At 64.9% G+C, this 23,445-nt stretch overlaps 1 protein-coding gene across 2 annotated transcripts; it reads right to left on the bottom strand.

Annotated features, from left to right (window-relative positions):
• Nucleotides 1-147: 147 nt before the first annotated feature.
• On the bottom strand, nt 148-23,445 carry Ss18l1 (SS18L1 subunit of BAF chromatin remodeling complex). Of its 2 annotated transcripts, none has more exons than XM_048349697.1 (11): nt 23,164-23,445; nt 17,699-17,775; nt 16,864-16,948; nt 14,985-15,129; nt 14,369-14,569; nt 12,972-13,136; nt 12,689-12,790; nt 11,678-11,770; nt 5,810-5,929; nt 3,484-3,611; nt 148-302 (listed from the first exon to the last, which is right to left on the bottom strand). In XM_048349697.1, the coding sequence occupies exons 1-11, from the start codon at nt 23,230-23,232 to the stop codon at nt 276-278; spliced, it is 1,212 nt and encodes a 403-aa protein (XP_048205654.1). In that variant the 5' UTR covers nt 23,233-23,445; the 3' UTR covers nt 148-275. The 2 variants fall into 2 exon arrangements, with proteins under 2 accessions (XP_048205654.1, XP_048205655.1); XM_048349698.1 differs by having other exon boundaries at nt 14,369-14,566.

Genomic DNA, 23,445 nt, shown 5'->3' with positions numbered 1-23,445 from the left:
CTAAGAACATAGGGAAGGGGATGGGGACAAGAAAGGAGCCTGTCCACCGCACAGACAAACAAGACTACACACGGCACCAAGTGTGTTACACCATCACAGCGCTGCCCAGGCCAGCATACGCACTGGCGTCACACCCAGCAGGAAGTGAGCACGTTTCACATGCAGATGCGCACTGGGTGAAGGGTGGCCGCGCGCCACAGTTCTGAGAACTGCCGCCGGCCTGTCCAGTCCCCGACGAACGCGGAAACGAGGGCTCCAACAAGAACGCTTGCCCCTTATTGCTGGTAGTTTCCATACTGGCCCTAGAAGAGATGGAGGCACAGTTACACCTTCCTGGTCTTAGATAAAAGGCTCTATCTCCTCCCAAGTCACCAGCAACAGGCTGGGAGCGCAGCGGCACCGAGGAGGCACAGGCGGCCTCCGCTCCAACCACCGGGCAGGGGCTCACCCCCATCCTTGCCGCAGGCTTCTTCACACAGGGCCCCCGAGGCGGGGCCTGCCAGGGAGTCAGGTTCTCAGGCACTGAGCTCTTGCAAATGACGGGCAGCAAGGCCAATGCGCAAGGCACAGCATGCCCCGGTAGGACACGGTCCGTCAGCACCCAGTGTGAAGAGGAAACAGGTGCAGGGCAAGAGGACACACGACCCCTGCTCCCAAGGGAAAGGGGCTCAGAAGCTGCTGTCCACAGGGACACTGCCATTCGCCTGGCCTGCCTTCTGGCCTGCCCTCGGGGCTACAGGATGGGCAGGCCTCCCAGCGAGGAGGAGGCGGGCTGCGGGGTCTGGCGGGAGGCTGAGCGGCACTGTGCGGTCCTGGTGGGCTCGGCGACCGCCGTCCTCACACCCAGAGCGGGCAGCCGCTGGGCGTCCAGGCGGCAGCACCCAGCCAGCAGGTCTCTGCTGCTGCCCAGGAAGGGGACAGTGCCGCCCCCCCGCCCCGGAGCTCTGCAGCCCAGAGCGAAAGCTCTGACACGCGGCGGCGTCTGACACGCGGCGGCGTCTGGTGGCACGCTTGGCTGTCGGAACCAGGGCAGGGTGAGGTGAGCCCCGGGGGCCAGGCACCCCTGGTCCTGCTCAAGAAGGGGGGGAAGCGGGCTCAGCGTGAGGGTGGAGGTGCCACGCACCAGCACCGGGCTCAGTGGACCTGCCTGGACTCACCTGGCCACCGCCCAGGCAGAGGCCGGGCCGGCTAACCCTGCTTCTCGGGGCAGCGGCCGGCGCTGTGGGGCGGGGCCCGTGTGTGGGGCGCTGCCCGTGTGGGCGGGGCGCTGCGGGTGGGGCCCCTGCGGGTGGGGTGCTGTGGGCGGGGCCCGTGCAGGCGGGGCGCTGCGGGCAGGGCCTGTGTGGGCGGGGCGCTGCGGGCGGGGCCCGTGTGGGCGGGGCGTTGAGGGCGGGGCCGTGTGGGCGGGGCCCTGTGTGGGTGGGGCGCTGCGGGCGGGGCCCGTGGGGGAGGCGCTGCGGGCAGGGCCCTGTGTGGGCGGGGCCCTGCGGGCGGGGCGCCTCCCCTCGCTCTAGGTGCAGGCACGTTCTTCCCAGGCCTGGGCAGGGGCTGTCTCACGGGCATCTCCCGAGTGACCCCGGCTCCGAGCCCGCCGGGACCCCGCAGGCTGCCCCCCCTCCTCCCCGGGCAGGCACCGTTCCCAGCGCGCGTACAGCACGACGGCTCCCCGGGCGCGTCTGGGGGGTTTGCTGAGAGCGGCTGGCTTTATACTGCGCCGGAGCCAGACCTCTGGCCCGTCCACACCCTCCACCCTCGAGCCCAGGCCGGTCTTTCTTTCTTTTTTTTTTTTTGGCCAGTCCTGGGCCTTGAACTCGGGGCCTGAGCACTGTCCCTGGCTTCTTTTTGCTCAAGGCTAGCACTCTGCCACCTGAGCCACAGCGCCCCCTCTGGCCATTTTCTGTATATGTGGTGCTGGGGAGTCGAACCCAGGGCCTCATGTACACGAGGCGAGCACTCTTGCCACTAGGCCAGATCCCCAGCCCCCCAGGCCGGTCTTGAGCCTGCGACCCTCCCGCCTCCACGGTGTGGGGTGCAGCACACAGCCAGCGCTGCCCCCTCAGAAGCGGGCGACGCGCCCCACACTCAGCTTCTGTGGGAACGCACCGCAGTGCACACAGCACTGTGGAACTTGGCTAGCTGTGTGAATGTCATGGGTGCTGCCTCCTCTTGCCAAGGGTTCCTCAGAGGAGGCTGCCAAGAGTGCCCAAGCCCCCCCACCTCAAGACGTCCCCCCCCCACTCCCCCCCCCCACCGACGGGACAGGTCACCTTGACTCAAGACCTTGGCACATCCCTTCCTAAGCCTGCCCTTTCTCAGACCGGCAGCCCTCCTGTCCTGCAGACCCCCCCTGCCTCCCTCCCCTCCTCCTCCTGGCCCACAGACACCCCCCCTGCCTCCCTCCCCTCCTCCTCCTGCCCCACAGACACCCCCTCCTGCCTCCTCCTGCCCCACAGACCCCCCTCCTGCCTCCCTCCCCTCCCCATCCTGTCCCACAGACCCCCCCTCCTGCCTCCTCCTGTCCCACAGACCCCCCTCCTGCCTCCCTCCCCTCCCCCTCCTGGCCACAGACCCCCCCTCCTGCCTCCCTCCCCCCTCCTGGCCCACAGACCCCCCTCCTGCCTCCCTCCCCTCCCCCTCCTGGCCCACAGACCCCCCCTCCTGCCTCCCTTCCCACCCTCCTCCTGGTGGCCCACAGACCCCCCTCCTGCCTACCTCCCTCCCCCTCCAGGCCCACAGACCCCCCCTCCTGCCTCCCTCCCCACCCCCTCCTGTCCTTGCTCCGGCCTCACCCCCACCACCCTCTTGCTCACCCCTGCCACTCACAGGTCCTCCCCGCCCCCAGGCCCCCTGGGTGCCCATGGGACCTGTCAGCTGCCTAAGTCAGCCCAGCCCCTCTGTACTCGCTCTATGTCCATCTACATCTTAAGTGGCAAAGCAAGGAGTGTGTGAGAGAGAGAGAGGGAGAGAGGGAGGAAAGAGGGGAGGGGGAGAGAGGAGGGGGAGGGGCAGGAATGCTGTTAGGGAAATGGTGGGTCCCTCCGTTGTGTCTTCTTGTAACTATTAGTTCTGAAGGACAGATGACTTGCACACAACCCCCGCCCGTAAGCGCCTTGCTCGAGCCTCCTCTGCTGGGCCTCCGCCGGCCCTGGGCTCCCTCCAGCAGAGGAGTGGCCGCCCCCGACGGCCAACAGGGCGGAGGCGCGGCAGTGCCCATCTCCCGCTGGGCGCACAGTAAACGTTTGCAGATGAGTGGAAGGAGGAGAGGAGCTGCGAGCACGTCTAACAGTAAGAATCCGGCTGGCTGGCGGAGGTGAGCACCTAAGAGCCGACTTACAGACCTCACGGGACCCGAGAACCGATTCTGGAAGGGGCCCGGGAAGCCAATGAGTTCCACCCCACAGTTCCTCACGACCATCAGAGCAACGTCCTCTGCCTCCACGGACACCGTGGCCCAGGATGTCTGGAAAGATCCAGAAAGCTTGCCTGCTCGTAGCCATAAGGCCGCTGCTGCTGGGCAGAGGGTCCCGTCTGCGAGGCTCTGTAGCTCCCGTACTGCTGGCCTTGTCCTTGCTGGTAGCTGGAGTACTGCGAGGGGGCTCCCTGGGCAGGCCCTGTGGGGACAGAGGGGTTGGGACGCCAGCCGGCAGCCGGGGGCTCCCGCTGCAGCGCGTGCCGACCGTGCTCCACCCGGACAGGCTGGCGGAGCACCTTCCCCAGCATCGCGGGCCTGCGGCTCTGGAGGGAATGGCCACTGAGAACTCACACTAGGACAGGCACGGGGGGGGGGGGGGGGTTGCAGGAGGAAGAGAAACAGAAACACCAGTGCGCTGATGAAAACTACACTGAACCGAGACGGGGAAGACGCTTCCTACGCTTGTAATTAACTAAGTTTTGTGGTGCTGGAGATGGAACCCAGGGACAGGTGCACACTAGACAAGTATTCTACCGCTGAGCCACGTCCCCAGACCCTTAGTGTTAGCATTCTTTCTTTTTTTTTTGGCCAGTCCTGAGCACTGTCCCTGGCTTCTTCTTGCTCAAGGCTAGCACTCTGCCACTGGAGCCACAGCGCCACTTCTGGCTGTTGTCTGTATATGTGGTGCTGGGGAATGGAACCCAGGGCTCATGTGTGGGAGGCGAGCTCTCCTGCCACTAGGCCATATTCCCAGCCCATAGCAACAATTTTTAAAAATGTTAACTAGTCAAGGTCATAAAGGTCTACCTATCTATCTTTATTTTTTTGGCCAGTCCTGGGGCTTCAACTCAAAGCCTGGGCGCTGCCCTGAGCCTCTCTGTGCTCAAGGCTAGTGCACTACCACTTGAGCCACAGCGCCACTTCCGGCTGATTCTGAGTAGCATTATTGGAGGTAAGACTCTCACAGACTTTCCTGCCCAGGCTGGCTTTGAACCACGGTCCTCAGCTCTCAGCCTTCTAAGTAGCTAGAATTACAGGTGTGAGCCACCAGCACCCAGCTCCTTATTTTTAAAAGCCGGGTGCTTTGCATGGGTGAGGCTCTGGGAAAGGAAAGAGCCCTCAGGTTCAGCTTCCAGCCCATCGATCAGTCCCTCAATCGATCATCAGTCCTCGTGGTGCTCTGTGGCCCCCCCCCCGGCCCCGCTCTGCTTGCTCGGGACTGGCCTGCGCTGCCCTCTCGGGGCTAAGGTTGCACCGCGCTCAGTGGCACGCTGGAGACGCGCCCTCCCCGCTGGCACGCCCGCAGGGGAGCCCCGGACTCTGGGGCCGTCTCAGCACGCTGGGGCTTCTGGACAGCTTCAGAGCACGGTCCGGGCCCGGAGAGGAGTCCAGCGGAGCTGGCGGGCAGGACACTACCGCGACACCCTGAGGCCTGACCTCCCCGGGGCCGGGCTTTCCTGCCGGTGGCTCTTTGGCTAGGCGGATTTCGCCTCCTCAGCCTGACCTTGTCCGCGCTGCCCCGCAGGGCTCCTGACAGCAGCGGCGGTGGCGAAGCTGCTGGCCGGGTCCCGCATCAGCACCCTTGGGACGAAGAGATGCGGAGGGGCGGGCACTGCGGCCCGGAGCCAGACTGCACACCCCAGGGGAGCCAGCGGCAGGTCCCGGCTAAACACCCCCCTGCACCCATCCCCGCCTCCGCCACCCCCGCCCACCAGGGGGAGCCGGGCTCCCGGAGGCGCGGGGAGACAGCGCAGGGGCCGGCACACCGAGAGCCCCGAGAGCCGTTCTAGTGTAACCCAGCAGATGAAGTTAACCCACAAACAACTGAACAACTGGGGCGGGAGGAAGGGGGAGCATCCGGACAGAGGGGGCGCACGGACTGGCCCTCCCGAGCAGGCCTGAAGAGCAGACGACGGAGAGACAGGCACGAGACAGAGGGAGACACAGGACTGAGAGGAGACACGGGGCCAACGACGCCGCGTGGGCCAGGCGAGGGGGCCGCACCGCGGGCGCCGCGCCCTTCGGTCGGCGTGTTCTCCCGGAGGGCCCGCTCTGGCCGGGGGGAAAAGCATCGAGCAAACCCCACTGGGGGCTCCGCAAGCCCGGCCGGCCCACTCCCACCAGGCCACGCACGAAGGGGAAGGTGGAGAAACTTGACCCCCGGGTGGGGTCGAGGACACAGAGCCAGCCGGGGACAGAGCAAGCCGGGGAGGTCTGAACAACGCGTGGGGTTTTGTCCCGTGTGACCGTGGGTGATGGCAGCCACACGGAGCCCTGGGCACGGACCTCGCCACCCACGAGGAAGCTTATCCGGGTCTGTGGGGGGACGGCCTTCTCACGCGGGCGGCCCTGTGGCCCCAGGAGCGGCCGGCGCGGCGAGGTCCCCCTCGTCCTTACCGTAGCCTTGCTGCTGCCCCGGGTAGCTCTGCTGGTTGGGGTACTGCTGCTGCGAGTAGCTCTGCTGCTGGGCCGCGCCCGGCTGGTACCCGGCCTGCTGCTGACTGTACTGGGAGTTGCCTGCGGACGGAAGGGCACACGCTCGTCTCTGGCCCGTGCGGCCGCCCCGCCGCCCTCAGGGAGTCGGGCGGCCATGGGGCCCCTCCACCGAGCCTGCTGCTGCAGTTTCTCTGTCAGTGGTTCAAATACCGTGTCGCGCCTTTCGCATCTTTAGGAATATAAACAGAAAGCCAGTAACTGTCAGGTGGCTGATACAGCTACACGAAAGGGTAATACGAGGACGGCAGAGCTGCGTCCCCCCAAAAGATGACTTGAGCCCAGCGCTGTGACTGTGACCACGGGAAGCAAGGCGAGTGTGGACGCAGCAGGATGGCTGCCTCCCTGCAGGGGGAGGGGACGTGACGACACGGAAGCCACGCGACCGCGGGGGCAGAGCCGGAGCGTGCTCCTCCAGGAAGAGGGCTGGCGGCCCAGCACCCAGAGGCGCCCGGCATGATTCTCCCGGACGTGGGGAAGTGGCCCCGCAGCCCCCGGGACCTCAGACCTGTGGCCTCGGCAACTTCAAGGCAATGACCTCGGGTGACGCGAACCACCCTGCGGCCCGGGCCAGGCGCGAAGCAAGGAGGGCATCCGGCAGTGGAACCAACCCTGAGCCCCCTCCCCGGAGGCCACCGCCCTCCGGGGGCCCCTCCTGGGGGTCTCTGGAAAGGCGACTACTACCAAGGGACGGTGTGCCAAGGTGGATGCCGACGCAGCCACATCCTACCTCCTGTCCTGCCTCCTCCCCATCAACGCCCGAGGCCCTCGCGTCTCCTCAGGCTCCCTACAGACACCAGGCCCGGGAACATGGCCCACAGTCCAGCGGCCCTCGCATGGGAGCTGTCTGGAGAGAGAGCTGAGGTTCTGGCCTGGCACAGCCGCGCACGGCTGGCATCTGTGTTCAGTGGAAACCCATGGAACCAAGCAGAGATTGAGCTGTGGTGGTTGCACCACACGCCTGGCGGGCCCTCCTGCCCCAGGGGCGGGGTCACAGCTGGGTTCCATCTGCGGATGGACAGGATGGTGGAGAGGGGTGCAGACTGGCCTCCGGAGCAGTGTGATGAAAATGCTACCAACTCGGGAAGATGCTAAGATGATCGTCTGTGCAAACAGCAGGGGCCAGGCTGTCTGCGTGCCATTTTACTGGAAGATGCCTGGGCTGTCCTAGTTCTGTTGTTGTAGGTTCATCCTGAGGTTCCTGACTCCGCCAAGGGCAACGGCTAGACCTCTACACTTGCTTTGGGGCAGGGAGAGGGTAACACTGAAGCACCACATGGGCCCAGAAGGTTGGGTATCAGCAGAGGTGGGCGCCTGGACCAGGCAGGGAACAGGAAGAACCAGACCCCATCCAACAGTGCAGGAAGAAGGGTGTGAGCGTGGTGGTGGTGAGAACAGGAGACAGGTGTGAGCGTGGTGGTGGTGGTGAGAACAGGAGACAGGTGTGAGCGTGGTGGTGGTGGTGAGAACAGGAGACAGGTGTGAGCGTGGTGGTGGTGGTGAGAACAGGAGACAGGTGTGAGCGTGGTGGTGGTGAGAACAGGAGACAGGTGTGAGCGTGGTGGTGGTGGTGAGAACAGGAGACAGGGGTGAGCGTGGTGGTGGTGAGAACAGGAGACAGGTGTGAGCGTGGTGGTGGTGATGAGAACAGGAGACAGGGGTGAGCGTGGTGGTGGTGATGAGAACAGGAGACAGGTGTGAGTGTGGTGGTGGTGAGAACAGGAGACAGGTGTGAGCGTGGTGGTGGTGATGAGAACAGGAGACAGGGGTGAGCGTGGTGGTGGTGGTGAGAACAGGAGACAGGTGTGAGCGTGGTGGTGGTGATGAGAACAGGAGACAGGTGTGAGCGTGGTGGTGGTGATGAGAACAGGAGACAGGTGTGAGCGTGGTGGTGGTGATGAGAACAGGAGACAGGTGTGAGCGTGGTGGTGGTGAGAACAGGAGACAGGTGTGAGCGTGGTGGTGGTGATGAGAACAGGAGACAGGTGTGAGCGTGGTGGTGGTGATGAGAACAGGAGACAGGTGTGAGCGTGGTGGTGGTGAGAACAGGAGACAGGTGTGAGCGTGGTGGTGGTGAGAACAGGAGACAGGTGTGAGCGTGGTGGTGGTGAGAACAGGAGACAGGTGTGAGCGTGGTGGTGGTGAGAACAGGAGACAGGGGTGAGCGTGGTGGTGGTGAGAACAGGAGACAGGTGTGAGCGTGGTGGTGGTGATGAGAACAGGAGACAGGGGTGAGCGTGGTGGTGGTGAGAACAGGAGACAGGTGTGAGCGTGGTGGTGGTGAGAACAGGAGACAGGTGTGAGCATGGTGGTGATGAGAACAGGAGACAGGTGTGAGCGTGGTGGTGGTGATGAGAACAGGAGACAGGTGTGAGCGTGGTGGTGGTGAGAACAGGAGACAGGTGTGAGCGTGGTGGTGGTGGTGAGAACAGGAGACAGGTGTGAGCGTGGTGGTGGTGAGAACAGGAGAAGCAGCTAAGAAGCGGCCCTGGCTGTGTTGGTGGCTCAGCTTCTTGGGTGGTTTTTCACCTACTTCCATCCTTGCTACTTTATATGAATAACAGAAACCAAGGTCATTATCTAGAGGACAATGTGACAGTTCCTCAAAAAGTTGAGTAACGCTGGGCACCGGCGATTCGCACCTGTAGCCCTGGCTCCTCAGGAGGCTGAGGTCAGAGGATCACAAGCTAGCCCAGGTAGAAGAGTCCTAGAGACTCCATCTCCAAAACAGCAGCAAAAAGCTGCTGGAAATGTGACTCAAGTGGTAGAGCAACAGCTGAGCAAGTAAGCTAAGAAATGGGAGGCCTTGAGTTCAGGCCCTGGAATTCACGCACACACACACACACACACACACACAATTAAACAGAATTGCCGTCTGAATGTACGGTCCATGCCTTGGTATCTACAGCAGCCACACGCGGAAGCAACCACAGGTCCGGCATCTAGCTATCCACAGACAAAAGGGAAAGCAGATGGCGCTACACCCAGCTGACACTTGCCAGCCAGCCTTTCTAGGGACATTCCACCACACGTTGTAAATCAGAAACACGCCAGCCACGGAAGGATAAATGCCAACTCTGCCCCCAGGGGTCCCCAGAGCACACAAGTTCAGAAGCAGAGAGCACAAGAGGGGGGCCCGGGGTGGCGAGGGGGTGGGGGCTGGCGTGTAACAGGAGCAGGGTTCTGAAGATGGGCGGCGTGAGGGTTTGCAGGGCAATGCGGAGCTGCTCCCTACCCTTAGACTGTCCATTACCCACGGGGGAGATGGAGCCCGGTGCAGTGGCTTATGCCTCTAATCCTAGATACTCAGAGGACTGGAGAGAGCTGGAGGATCACAGTTCAAAGCCAGCCCAGGGGAAAAAGTCCGCAAAACCCCATCTCCAATTAACCAGCAAAAAGCAGGGCCGGAGGTGCGGCTCGAGCGGCAGAGCACAGCTGAGCAGGCAAAGTGGGCAAGTGGGAGACCATGAGTTCAAACTCCGGTACCCAAAAGAAAGAACAAGAAAAGGAAAAGGTTAGGCTGGTTACAACTCCACAGTAGAGGCCTCAGAACCGCCAGTAGGAACATTTTGTCAGTGCTAGCAAGAATGTTGCCTTTAATGTTTATCCTCTTTCCCCTCGCCCTTCCCTCCACTGGCATCTGGATCAGGAGGCCGGATTAGAGGCGAGGAGGTGGTACTTCTTGGGAATTGGTCCTGGGGGGGGGGGCTTCCCTCTGGGCCCCTCTGCCCTGCCCAGGGCCCCACTGCGTGTCCCGCCCCGGCTCCCTGTCCTGTGCCCGCCTCGTGACTCTGCGGCAGCCAGGGTGGCACACTTTCCCCTCCGTAGTGGCATGTGCACACCAGCTCACCCACAGGGGCACGCGGGGCCTCGCACGCGGGCCTCACACGCGGGCTGCAGCCCCTGACCCAAGGCCGCACTGACCTGCCCTCGTCAGGGCCGCCCGGCTGGACTGGGTGGCAGATCCGTGCCCCGTGCCCTCTCCTTACCCAGCTACACCTGCCCTGTTTCCCAGACTCTCAAATCCACCCGAGCTTCTGCTGAGGGAAACCTCATTTTACCCAGAAACGCCTGGCCTGCGACCTGCTGGTGACTTGGGTACTCGGTGCAGGCGGGCACCGTGCGCCCCCGAACGCGCGGCTGTCCGCGCCCGAGTGGGAGGCCCGAGCACCCCCGAACACAGCTGTCCGCGCCCGAGTGGGAGGCCCGAGCACCCCCGAACACAGCTGTCCGCGCCCGAGTGGGAGGCCCCAGCGCCCCGGAACGCAGCTGTCCACGACCGAGTGGGAGGCCCCAGCGCCCCCGAACACAGCTGTCCACGCCCGAGTGGGAGGCCCCAGCACCCCCGAACACAGCTGTCCGTGCCCGAGTGGGAGGCCCGAGCACCCCCGAACACAGCTGTCCGCACCTGAGTGGGAGGCCCGAGTGGGAGGCCCAAGCGTCCCCGAACACAGCTGTCGCGCCTGAGTGGGAGGCCCGAGTGGGAGGCCCGAGCGCCCCCGAACACAGCTGTCCGCGCCCGAGTGGGAGGCCCAAGCGCCCCCGAACTCAGCTGTCGCGCCTGAGTGGGAGGCCCGAGTGGGAGGCCCGAGCGCCCCCGAACACAGCTGTCCGCGCCCGAGTGGGAGGCCCAAGCGCCCCCGAATGCGCAGCTGTCCGCGCCCGAGTGGGAGGCCCCAGCACCCCCGAACACAGCTGTCCGCGCCCGAGTGGGAGGCCCCAGCGCCCCCGAACACAGCTGTCCGTGCCCGAGTGGGAGGCCCGAGCGCCCCCGAACACAGCTGTCTGCGCCCGAGTGGGAGGCCCGAGTGGGAGGCCCGAGCGCCCCCGAACACAGCTGTCCGCGCCCGAGTGGGAGGCCCGAGTGGGAGGCCCGAGCGCCCCCGAACACAGCTGTCCGCGCCCGAGTGGGAGGCCCAAGCGCCCCCGAATGCGCAGCTGTCCGCGCCCGAGTGGGAGGCCCCAGCGCCCCCGAACACAGCTGTCCGCGCCCGAGTGGGAGGCCCAAGCGCCCCCGAATGCGCAGCTGTCCGCGCCCGAGTGGGAGGCCCCAGCACCCCCGAACACAGCTGTCCGTGCCCGAGTGGGAGGCCCGAGCGCCCCCGAACACAGCTGTCCGTGCCCGAGTGGGAGGCCCGAGCGCCCCCGAACACAGCTGTCCGCGCCCGAGTGGGAGGCCCAAGCGCCCCCGAATGCGCAGCTGTCCGCGCCCGAGTGGGAGGCCCGAGCGCCCCCGAACACAGCTGTCCGCGCCCGAGTGGGAGGCCCAAGCGCCCCCGAATGCGCAGCTGTCCGCGCCCGAGTGGGAGGCCCCAGCACCCCCGAACACAGCTGTCCGTGCCCGAGTGGGAGGCCCGAGCGCCCCCGAACACAGCTGTCCGTGCCCGAGTGGGAGGCCCGAGCGCCCCCGAACACAGCTGTCCGTGCCCGAGTGGGAGGCCCGAGCGCCCCCGAACACAGCTGTCCACGCCCGAGTGGGAGGCCCGAGCGCCCCCGAACACAGCTGTCCGCGCCCGAGTGGGAGGCCCGAGCGCCCCCGTGGCCCTCAAGGTTTGTTTTTTTTTTGCCAGTCCTGGGCCTTGGACTCAGGGCCTGAGCACTGTCCCTGGCTTCTTTTTGCTCAAGGCTAGCACTCTGCCACTTGAGCCACAGCGCCACTTCTGGCCATTTCTATCTATGTGGTGCTGGGGAATCGAACCCAGAGCTTCCGGTATACGAGGCGAGCACTTTCGCCACTAGGCCATATCCCCAGCCCCCCCCCCAGCTTCTTACCGCCCTCGTAGTAGTGCTGCGTGGACTCCTCGAACGCGCGGTCGTAGCTCTGCTCCGGGTAGGACGACTGCTGGTAGGCATAGTCGCCGTGGCCTGCAAGACACGCGGGGCCCGGGGCCGCTCACTGCCCGGGCCGAGGACACGGCCCAGGGGCCCCGCGCCAGGCGGGAGCCGGACCCGGGCCCCGGCTCTCGCGTGGACGGGCCGACATCGGTCCTACTTCACCGGCTGCGGCCAGTCTGTGGAGACGGCCCAGTCTGCCCACTGCCACCCTGCACATCCCGCCCGGCTCCCGGGAGCCCAGGTCTGGGCGCGGGCCGTCCTGACGCGCACACGGCTGCCTCGTCCCGGGCGCCGCGGCTCGGCCAGCATCCGACTGATGCCACCCGCTACACGGCTCCCTGCTGGGCTGTGCAGCCCTGCCTCGGGCTCAGCGTCCCCCAGGAAGCCCAACTCTGTCCCCGGCTGTGCTCTCAAATCCACCCTGCCTCACCCCCCCACCCCACCCCACCCCGCCACACACCCCTTTTCTTTGTCAGTCATGGGTCTTGAACTCTGGGCCTAAGCGCTGACCCTGCGCTCTTCAGCTCAAGGCCAGTGCTCTACCACTTTGAGCCGCAGCGCCACTTCCAGTTTTCTGGTGGTTCATTGGAGATACAAGTCTCACAGACTTTCCTGCCCGGGCTGGCTTTGAACCACGCTCCTCAGATCTCAGCCTCCTGAGTAGCTAGAATTACAGGCGCGAGCCACTGGTGCCCCCTTTTTCTTTTTAGTGTTGTTTGGCCTCACTAGGTAGTCTAGTCTGGCCTAGAACTCACAATTCTCCTGCCTCTGCCTCCAGAGTGCTGGAATTACAGGTGGGCGCACCATACTCCCTTAAGTGCCTCCTGCACAACCCCAGGGACAACGTGAAGATGACCGGGACGGGGGTGACCAGGCAGGACGGCGAGCGGCTGGAGGAGAGTAGGGCTGGGGGGTGGGAGGGGCTCGGGCCTGGGGCGCCGGGCTCACCGTCGGGGTAGTACTGCTGGGTCATGGGCTCGGCGGCGCCCTGGCCATGGCTGTACTGCTCGCTGTAGTACTCCTCCTGGCCCAGGTACTGCTGGGAAGAGCCTGCGGGACACACCGCGCTCAGGAGCGGCCCCGCCCCACGGGACCGCCTCCCAGCTCCTCCCACCCCCTCGCTGACTCCCGGGGCCCCAGTGCCCCTCCGGTGGCAGCACGGAGCCTTCGGCACCGCCGGCCGGCACGCGCACGGGGCCTCCGCCGCAGAGCCGGGCGCGCGCGGCCTCACCTTGCTGAGAGGGCCGGTAGGGCGCCATGGGCCGCTGCCCCATCATGCCGCTCCCCTGGCCGCCCTGGCCCATCATGGCGATGGACGACTGGCCCTGGTAGTGCTGGCTCCCGCCCTGCGCCGAGTTGTAGTGGGACGTGGCGGCCTGCTGGTGCATCATGGGGACTGTGCGACAGGACAGAGGTTCCAGGTCAGCCACAGGAAGCTCAGGGAAGCGGCCCTCGCCCTCCCCGGGGCTTTCACGCCAACCCCACTCACTCCCTTCGGGGGCTGGCCCTTCACGACCTCCCGGCTCCCCACCAGGCTGTTACCCATAACCCCCAATAATAGCCGCACCAATATCTGGCATGTGGTCAAAACTGCAGCCTGGGCGTCTGCTGTTGTTTTGCTGCTGTTTCCTAGTATTATTCTGAAGGAAGATCTTGCTATGTAGCCTCCTAGTATTATTCTGAAGGAAGATCTTGCTATGTAGCCTCCTAGTATTATTCTGAAGGAAGATCATGCTATGTAGCCTCGGCTAGCCTCAAGTTCACGATCCTCCTGCTTTAGCCTCCCGAACGGCGGCATCACAGGCATCTACCCTGCTAGCGGCAGCTATTTTAAATACGCCCACAATTCAGCCCACAGAGGGAGGAGCCCCGGGGCAGCCCGGGCCTCTTCCACGGCACACAGAAAGGGGTCCCGCAGCTCCCACAGGAGCGCACGTCCTGGTCCCCCTCACCCTGGTGCAGGCCGGGGGGAGCCGGGCCCCCCCAGGTGGCTCACCACCTGGTCCGGCTCAGAGCCCAGGAGCAGCGCCAGCCCCGGGCAGAGGGCAGGAGCCACCCACGGCCAGGTGCCGGCAACCACGTCGCCAGAGCCAAAGGGACCGGGTGACATCAGCTTCAACACTACATTTTATTGGAATCGGTATTTCCAAAATAAACCTTCAGCTCGTAATTACCGTAAGAAGGCATTGAGGACACATTTAGCATTTTTAAAACGTCTGTAGCATGCCTCGGAAATCTCCTCTATCACTCGGGCAACGTGCAAATTGGGCCCGGCCGCTTCCCAAGTGCTCGCTACCCCAAGGCCCGCGCGCGGCCACGGTGGGGGAGGCCCAGGCCCGGGGCCACCCTGCGCGGGAGAAAAGCCCAGTCCGTGGCCTGGCACCCGCGGCTTCCCCCCTTCCTTCGCGTGGGCACCTGGCAGGGCGCTCCCAGAACAAGGAGCCGGGCATGCCCGCCGTCCCTCCAGCCACGGCCAGCGCGGCCCGCTCCTCGGGACCCGGCCCGGAGCCTCAGGGAGCCCACAGGGCAGAGCTCATGGCCTCCCCGGCCCCGCCCGCAGGAGGGCACCCCTCACAGGCACCCCGCGACCCGAGCGTGCTCCCGGAATGGGGCGAGAGCAGAGGGTACCTGGGTTGGATTGCATGTTGATATTCGTCCGAGACACGTAGTTGCCGATGGCGCCCTGGCCCTGCATGGGGACGCTCTGCGAGGCGGGGCCCGAGTGGCTGTAGCCGGGCCCGGTTCCGTGGCTGCTGCCCGACATGCTCACGGAGGTGGTGGGCAGGGTGCTCTGCGCAGTCTGCTGCATGGACACGTGGTTCGGGCCTGCTGGATCGAGGAGGAGGCGGCGGCGTCAGCGGCCGGGGCAGGGCACCTCCCCCGACGGGAGCTCCGAGTCCCTCCCTCCGCTGGCCTTGGGGAGGGCGGGCCAGGGTCAAGAACACCGCGGGCAAGGAGAGGCGCAGATACTGACGAAGGACAGGATGAACCGTGTCCTCGGCACTGCGCGTGCTCGGGGCAGGCGCGGCAGCCTCGCCCTCGGCGGCAAGTCCACGCCGAAACCCAGTGGCCCCGCGCCACGGCCGGGCCGGAGCGGCAGCTTTACCCCGCTGCACTGCACACGGGGCCCAGGGGTTCGCGGCGGCTGTGCGGTCACGGCATCCAGCCCTACGACGTTAGGGTCTGCCCCCCCCCGCCCCCCGCCGCCCCGGGACCCGGCCACCCCCGCTGCAAACCTGCTCACCGTTGCCGATCTGGCCCTGCATGAGGGAGGCCGGGGGCAAGCCCGAGCTGATGGCGTCGCTGAGGCTGCCCTGGGGGTGCAGGCCCTGGCTGGATCCGCTCTGACTCAGGGCGCCGGGGCCCAGGTTCATGTTCTGGGTGGGAGGCTGCGGGCCACAGGAGGGTTGGGGGGGACGGCGAACGCGCGGGGAGCCCACGCGTCACCCGGGAGATGCCGTCTCCCTCCCCAGACCCGCGCGACGCTCGCCGGCGGCCACGGGCCGGCCAGACGGCGGCTCTGAGGCCCCCACGGAGCCACGTGAAGACCCGCCACGTAGTGGGAACTGTTTATCCGCACACACTGGCGGCTAGGAGCCCTCCACGCCCCTCCCGGGTGACAGGGCACCCCTTGGCCCTCTGCGGGCCACCACGCTCCAATACCCAACCGACTCCTCTTCCGCTCGGCGGGCCAAGTGCCTCAGTGTCCACATTCCCGCCGTGACCCTGGGCTCCTCACCCGGCAAGGCCCTCTGCCATGCACTGCAGGTCCACAGCGGCTCCCCGCCCCCCCTCCAGGCCCCCCCTCCAGGGTCTCCATCCCCGCCCCCCCCCCGCCAGGTTCTCCACCATGGCTCCTATGGTGTGCTGACAGACTACACCTGGTCTGAAGGGAGCCCCCGGCAGGGCCCCGGGTTTCTCCAGGGAGAAGACGACCTGTTTGGTAGCCGATCAAAGCTGATTACCACTTCGTACTTGGGGAACTGATCTTGGCACTGACGTGGCCACTTTCAGAGGGGCAGGAGGGGTTTGGGGGAGGGGCCCTGCCGGCGCCACGTTTGCCCTGACACCCGGAGGCAGCTGGGCCTCCCTGGGCTCTCCTCTGGGCTGGGCTTTCTCCACCCGGCTCTAAGGCCAAAGGCAGAGGATCTTGCTTCGTAGTAAAAAGCTGAAGAAAATGTATTCATAGAAAACTAGACGGCCAATGAAATATTTATGCTAACACCTGGGATGATTACTGTACTGGATTTTTTTTTCCACTTTAGGAAGCACTGGGAATTTGAATTTAGGGCTGGAGGCCTCTACCACTTAAACCACACCTCCAGCCTTTTAGCTCTGGGTTTGTTCATTTGTTTTGCCAGTACTGGGCCTTGAGCCTTGCCTTCAATCCAGCTTTTTGAAGATTAACTGGAGAGGGAGTTTTATACTTTCTGCCCAGGCTGCCTTGATCACAAGCCTCCTGATCCTGTTTCCTTAGCTAGGATTGTAGAGGTGAGCTATTCCACTTGGCTTGGGAGTGTGTGTGTGTGTATGTGTGTGTGTGTTGAGTCTGGGCCTTGAACTCAGAGCCTGGGTGCTGTGCTCTGGGAGCTAATGCTCTACCACTCGAGCCATAATTTCACTTCTGGCTTTCTGGTGGCTAAGTGGAGGTAAGAATCTCATGGGCTTTCCTGCTTAGAGTAGCCTTAGACCGTGATCCTCAGATCTCAGCCTCCTGAGCAGCTGGGATTACAGATGTGAGCCACCAGCACAGCTGAGAGGAAGTCTCATTTAAGTTTTTGCTCTCACAGAGCATAGGCAAGAGCTGGAACTGCGTACACCATTCAGAAGGGCTCGCAGCACATGAGGGCCTGGCTTCAAGCCCCAGCACCACAAAATAAAATAAAGTTACATAATTTCAAAAAGGCGGCTTAGGATACAAGCGAGAGTCCCCTCCCTGCTCCTTAGGCGCTGTCCTGACCCGCTGGCTACCATCCTAGAATCCTTTGCGGAATAGGCCAAGCCCCAAGCCCCCCTCAGACATGTCTCCTCACCCCCACGAGGCCGGCGGAACGCACCCGTGTTGCCCCCCAGCTGGCCGCCTGTGCGAGGCGAGGTGCCACGCCCAGAGCCCAGGCACTCACCGCAGGGAGCAGGGACTGCATGTTCTGGCTGGAGTCCGCGATCGTGGCCAGGTACACCAGGTTTCGATGTAGGAGCTGCTGGTACCTGCAGGACAGGGACGCAGCACGAGTGGCAGGGGCCGCCGCGGGGGCCCACGGGTGGACAGACGCGGGGGCAGTCTATGCAGCTTAGTCTAAGAAGGCAATTCCCACACATCAGAGCACACGGGGTCCGGGGCCCTCACGCAACACTTGGTGGGCTCACGTACCTCCCGGGGTTCCCGAGGCCCCTCAAGAAAGCAAGGCTGGGGGCTGGGGATATGGCCTAGTGGCAAGAGTGCCTGCCTCGGATACACCAGGCCCTAGGTTCGATTCCCCAGCACCACATATACAGAAAACGGCCAGAAGCGGTGCTGTGGCTCAAGTGGCAGAGTGCTAGCCTTGAGCGGGAAGAAGCCAGGGACAGTGCTCAGGCCCTGAGTCCAAGGCCCACGACTGGCCAAAAAAAAAAAAAAGAAAGAAAGCAACGCTGGCCCTGGAAGGTCTGCGGCCCGCCCCGTGCCTCCTGCCTCCAGGGACGCCTGTGGCCAGCACGTCTGCCCTGTGCCCGGCCCCAGAAGCCGCCACGGCGGGCCTGGCCTCCCCAGCACTCCCTGACCCATTTCTCTCAGCTGCCCCCGGGCCTGGTGACGAGGCTCCCGCCTTCCTCATTGTTCTCAGGGCCTCGCTCCGTGTCTGACCTCGGCTCTGACTCAGAGCTGCTCTGCGCTCAAGCCCTCCCCAACGGTGGGAGAAGGCAGAGCCTGCACTCCGACAGGAACGTGGGAAGGCCCAACCCGGGCGGCAACCAACTTACTGGGCACACTCGGCTGTCTTGCCCTTACTCTGGTGGTCCAGGATGCACTGGATCAGGTGGTGGTTTTCGTCCAGCATCTGCAGGAGAGGTGGCGGGAAAAGGACACGTGAGCCACCAGAGCAGCTTCCCCAACGTGGCCAGAGCGCATGGCTAGCAAAATCTGGCATTTTACGTTGCGGCAAAGGATAACAGTATCCCGGAGAGGGCTAGTCCCAGGTCCCCCCACCGGGGCAGTGACCCCCAGGTCTCCCACCGGGGCGGTGACCCCCAGGTCTCCCACCGGGGCGGTGTGACCCCCAGGTCTCCCACCGGGGCGGTGTGACCCCCAGGTCTCCCACCGGGGCGGTGTGACCCCCTGGTCCCCCCACCGGGGCGGTGTGACCCCAGGTCTCCCACCGGGGCGGTGTGACGGACGCTCAAATCACAAGGACACGGGTGGACCCAGGCTGCGCACTAGGCTGCTCACAGCCATGCTAGCACCGGGAAGACTTCCCCCGGGCTGGGCTCAGCCTGGGCCAGTGAGGCGAGCCAAGAAACCACGTTCCCGGTAGAAGGAATGGCAGAATGTTCTGGTGAGACTGAGAAACCACCTCAGCCCAGGGCCTGGGGCCGCACGCCCCCGCTTCAGCTCTGCACCTGCCTCCAGCACAGCCCTGAGTTCCACAGGAACTGAGGCGGGACAGGACCGGGCTGTACCCCGCAGAGGCACCTGTTGTGAACCTTTCCTGCTTGAGTGCCCGGTCGTGACCCTAAACCGCGGCCAAACATTGACGGTGCTGAGAACCCCAGGGGAGCGCGTCGGACACCTGCTTTCCTTACTGGGGGGGGGGGGGGCACACTCAGCAGCCTCAATGCTGCCAGACACTGGCCAGAAACGGCACTTCCGGGGCCGTCCCTGCCCAGACGGCAGGTGAACCCGGAGCCTCGGGCAGGGTGGCAGGGCTTCCTGAGTCAGGCGAGGCCCCGGGCTGCAGCCCCGCGTGCTCCAGCTGGGAGAGGCGGTAGGCTGTGTGGGAACGCGAGACACACAGGAGCTCCTCTCCCGGAACGGCCACCGGGGCGGCACCGCGGGACCAGAGAGGAAGGGAGGCGGGCCAGTGGGCCGGGCGGGCACGCTGAGAGCCGCTCTCCGAGTGGGGGACTGGGCCCCCAGGGCACCCAGCCCTCGGAGCCCATCACGGCCTCTGCTCGGGCATTCATGCGTTCACAAGTACAGCCCCTGCCACCCCTCCACCAGAGCACCCCTCTGCTCCCTGCCCGGGAGGGCCCCACAGGCAGTGCTGCGGGGGGAGGGGGGCCTCGGCCTGCCCAGCCCTTCCTGCAACACAGGCCTCGCGATGCCACCTGCCCAGGGTACCCCAGCCCCACGCTCCACGTCCTGCTGCACGACCCTCGACGGACACGACCTCAGGGTTCTTCGGGAAGTTACAGGCTTGTTCTGTGTGGCCTTGCTCTTCATGGTGACTAGAGGCCTGTCAGGGGCCCAGCTCTGCAGAGGCGCCGGTCGGAGGCAGGGAACCACCAGGGGGCGCCAGTGGCCCGGGCTGCCTGGAAGGCCGCGTGCAGACCGGTGGTAAAACAGGGCCCCCGGCTCCCCTTCCCGGCTGGCTGAGGGGAGGCACCCCAGGGGCTTCTGTACGCTCTCCGGTGCCTGTGCCACCCTTCCAGACTCGCCAGCTCCTGCCCCCGAGCCCTTGCCCCCAGGCAGGAGCTCTCTCCAAGACACAGGCAAGCCCCACGTGCTCACGAAGGAAGGGGGGTACCCCGAGTCCACCGCACACCACCGTCTACCCTGGGAAGGGTGCCCAGTCTTTAAAAGGCTTCCCAGCTTTGACAAGCACCAGGAATACTGTCTTGTCACTACGTTTGTATACAAGCAGCACCTAGGGTGCTACTCAGATTAAAACCACCCACAGGCAGAGGAGGGGGTGCACGCTGCACCCCCCCCCCCACGCCTGGCTGCTGAACGAGGGGCAACACAAAGCAGACCCTCCTAAGGACCAAGAGAACAGGACCCAGGCAGCCGCAAGGTCTTCGTGTGAAAAGCAAAAGGATGGGTGAGAACTACAGGGCCGATGCCAGGGCTGGGCCTGAAGCCAGAAGAACGCCGAGCCGTGCAGTGAACCCCCAAGCTGGCTCACAGTCAGGACCTCCCCCCGGGCTGAGCCGGAACCTCTCCTGGGGGTGAGCCGGGACCTCTCCCCGGGAGCTAGCACCTCTCCTCAGGGTGAACCAGGACCTCTCCCCGGGGTGAGCCAGGACCTCTCCCCGGGAGCCAGGACCTCTCCCCGGGGTGAACCAGGACCTCTCCCCGGGAGCCAGGACCTCTCCTCAGGGTTAGCCACCAGGACCTCTCCCCGGGGTGAACCAGGACCTCTCCCCAGGAGCCAGGACCCCCCATGCCAGGGTGAGTGAGAACCTCTCCAGGGGTCCTGCTGGTAGAAGGGGATGGGTTGCTGGGGTGTCTTTGCAAAGTGGCAGGCCTGGAGGGAAAGATGCTAGATCTTGAAGGCAGAGAGCCACTCAGTAAACACCATTGGCCTAATCCCTGGCTCAACAGCACTGGTCTGTGTGGATAAAACCTTTCTTGGAGAGTCGGAAGGCAACACCGAAGGGCTGGGATGCTGTGGTAGAGTGCCCACCCAGCACATGCAAGCCCCCCCCATCGCCACCCCCCACCCTCCCACCAAGCCAACATCAGACATGGTTGTTACCTGTAGGAGAAATGGATTAGGAAGGAAGGAAGTGAAAGAAACAGTTACTGATATCCAAGAGCTCAATAAAGAAAAGCTGCTGTAGACTTGAAAAAGAACAGGATTCTGCATAAAAGCCAGGCGGCCAGGGGCTGTGGCTCCTGCCTGGATGGGGAGGGGGCTCGCCACCCCCCCAGGGGGCAGGGTGGGGCTTGTCTGTGGGACACCGCTCCGCTCCAGCTCGGGCTCCCAGGTCCAGTCACAGGCTGGTGCTTTGGCCAAAGCCCGGTTCTGACTACGCCCCGTGTGCCGTGCTCTGACCAGGCTGGCACGCCCACCCTCTGCGCAGGGCACCGTCCACAGCCCTGCGCAGGGCACCTACGAGCCCAGCCGTGACTCCAGACCCTGCACCTCCAGCCCTTGCTTTGTGGCTGTCCTTTCCGGAATACCCCTCACTAGATGCCACTGCTGTTGGAATCAGACCCTCTGCAAACTAACCAAGCAGGATGGGCCATCCGAATGAGGGTGTGTTTTACGCCCAGCCAGTGCCCGCACAGAGGGAAACAGGGACATGAAAACCCAAGGAGGCTGCACGGACAGGAAAAGAGAGTCTGGACAGCTGCCGCAGGAAGGCGGGCTGCAGACTCCTCCTTGGAACCCCAGGGAGGAGCCCACCTGGACACCTGTGGGCTGAGTGGGCCGCCTGCTGCCCTCAGGGCTGTGGGGATGACACAGACAGAGCTGCCTGCTCCAGAAGCTTCCACAAGCAGGCTCAGGGGTGCCACAGTGTGCTTGCCGCACTCACTGTGTCTGGGACCCAGGCCGGGGATCAGCGAGGAACGAAGAAGCCACCAGCTCACACAGGAGCCCAAGTAATACCTGCAAGTACTCCACTGTTCACATGACTGCCCAGGGAGCCGGAGCGAGGGGACACTTGGGGGGTTCGGATGGTTACGTAGGAGTTGGCAGCAATACCTGCAAGTACTCCACTGTTCACATGACTGCCCAGGGAGCCGGAGCGAGGGGACACTTGGGGGGTTCGGATGGTTACGTAGGAGTTGGCACGTCCCAGTGCTACACACATATAGTCAGGAGATAAGCTGGGTGCTTCCTGGGCCTCCACTTCCAGGCAGGCTCCCGAGGGGCTCCCAGCACCGACGGTGACTACACACTATGGGAAGAGTTCTGGAAATCAAATGCAGGGCCTTGCGAGTGCTCTACAGAGGCGTACCACGGGGCTACAGCTCTAGCTCTTATTTTTTCGAGACAGGGTCATGCAATGTAGCTCAGGCTGATCTTGAACTTGCTACGTAGGTCATGCTGGCCTGGAATTCATAACCACTCTTCCTCAGCCTCCCAGCTGCTGGGATTGAAGGCATCTGCCTCCAGACCCACCCAGAGTACACATTGTAAGTGTAGGACTCCCACTTTGAGGCCCTCTCAGCAAGACCGCCCGTGTGCGCGGCACTGTCGGAGGCCACTCAGGCAGCCGACCGGCGGCGCCCCTCGGAGCTACGGCGTCCCCGCCCGCGGTGGGCAGGCGCCTCTCCTGAGGCACCCGGGGCGGCCCCCTGGCACACGCTCTTGCTGGAAAATCGAAGACGTTTCCATGGGAAGTGGTGCAAAGCACACATTTCCCAATAAATGCTGAATGAAGCCAAAGGTGGCTTTGGCGCTGGCGACTGTCAGGTTCCAAGCACTAGACATGGCTGACGTGCAGCGGCTCCGCCACGGTGAGGGCAGACCCTGCAGTCGGCAGCTGCCTCCCGCCTCTCCCACTCAGCCTGGGGGCGTCAGGGACGACAATGAAAGGAGCTGAGTGAGATGTGTAAGGGCCTGAGGACGGTCTACACCTTGCTCAGTAAACACAAACCCTGCCTGCAATCAAGTACCAGCTCCTCTCCTGTTCAAAGCTGCCGGGTGGTGAAAATCGCCCCATTTCTAAAGGCGGCCCTGCAGGGGTCGTCTGGGGATAGGGTGAGGCCGGGGGTGACTTGCCCCAAGGTATGAAGAAGCGGCCCGTGGGGTGGTGACTGGCGGAGGGCACTCAGGAGCAGGGCTATGGAGGAAGCAGAGCAAAGGAAGCAGTGGGGATAAAGGACGAGGGGTGCAGAAAGAAAAATAACGGGAAATGCAGTCTGGAAAGCAAAACTTGAGGTTTTTGTTAAAGATGTCTGTCTCCGAGCAGGTGCAGACGCGGGTGAGAAGCCGCGAGCCAAGCCACCCGGCCGAGGCCGTCGTTTCGGCTCAGCCCGGGGCTGGCCGGGGCGCCTCGGGGAAGCCCAGCGACCCGAGAGGGCGCGGAGGCCCTGGCTGCGGGGCGGCCCGGGAACGCGCCCGGCACCGGCACCGGCACCCGCACTTGGGACGCGACCCTTTGTGCCCGGAGAGGGGCACCGCACTCCAGCGCTGCCCCGCGGCCGCCGCGCGCCCCGCGCCCCGCGCGCACGCGCCCCCTGCCACCCGCCAGAGGCCGGCAGCGGCGAGCGGCGGCCGCCGCCTTCGCCACCGGGACTGTCCGCGGAGCGCGGCGCCCCCCGCCGGGCCCCGAGGGGCGGCGGGCCTGCTGCGCCCCGCACCGCCGCGTCGGGGCCCGGCGACAGCCGCTCGCGTCGCGTCGCGCCCGGCAAAGTTGGCGCCGCGCCCCGCGGGCGCGGGGCTCCGCCGCGGCTCGGGACGCCGCGTCGCGTCGCGGCTTTGTTCGCGGCCGGCACGGGGCCCCGCGCCCGCCCGCCCGCTGCCCGCCCCCCCGCGGCCCCTCACCCGGCCCACCTTCTGGATGGTCTGCTGCGTGACTTCCCCTTTGCCTCGCGGCCGCGCGGACGCGAAGGCCACGGACATGGTGGCGGCGCGGGGCTCAGCCCGTAATCATCGGGGTTTATTCTCCGGCGGCGCCCCGCGGCCCGAGGCGCCCATTCTCCGCAGAGCGGGGGCGGGGGCGCGGGGGGCGCCGCGTCGTGGGCTCGCCCGCTCCCGCGCCGTCGCCGTGCGCCCGGGCCCGCCGGGTGCCGGCTCCGCGTGCCGCCGCCACGACAGGCCAGGTCCCGCGCGCGG

This window comes from Perognathus longimembris, chromosome 6, assembly GCF_023159225.1.
Source record: "Perognathus longimembris pacificus isolate PPM17 chromosome 6, ASM2315922v1, whole genome shotgun sequence".
NCBI lineage: Eukaryota > Metazoa > Chordata > Mammalia > Rodentia > Heteromyidae > Perognathus > Perognathus longimembris.
This window is presented reverse-complemented; position numbering and strand designations above follow the sequence as displayed.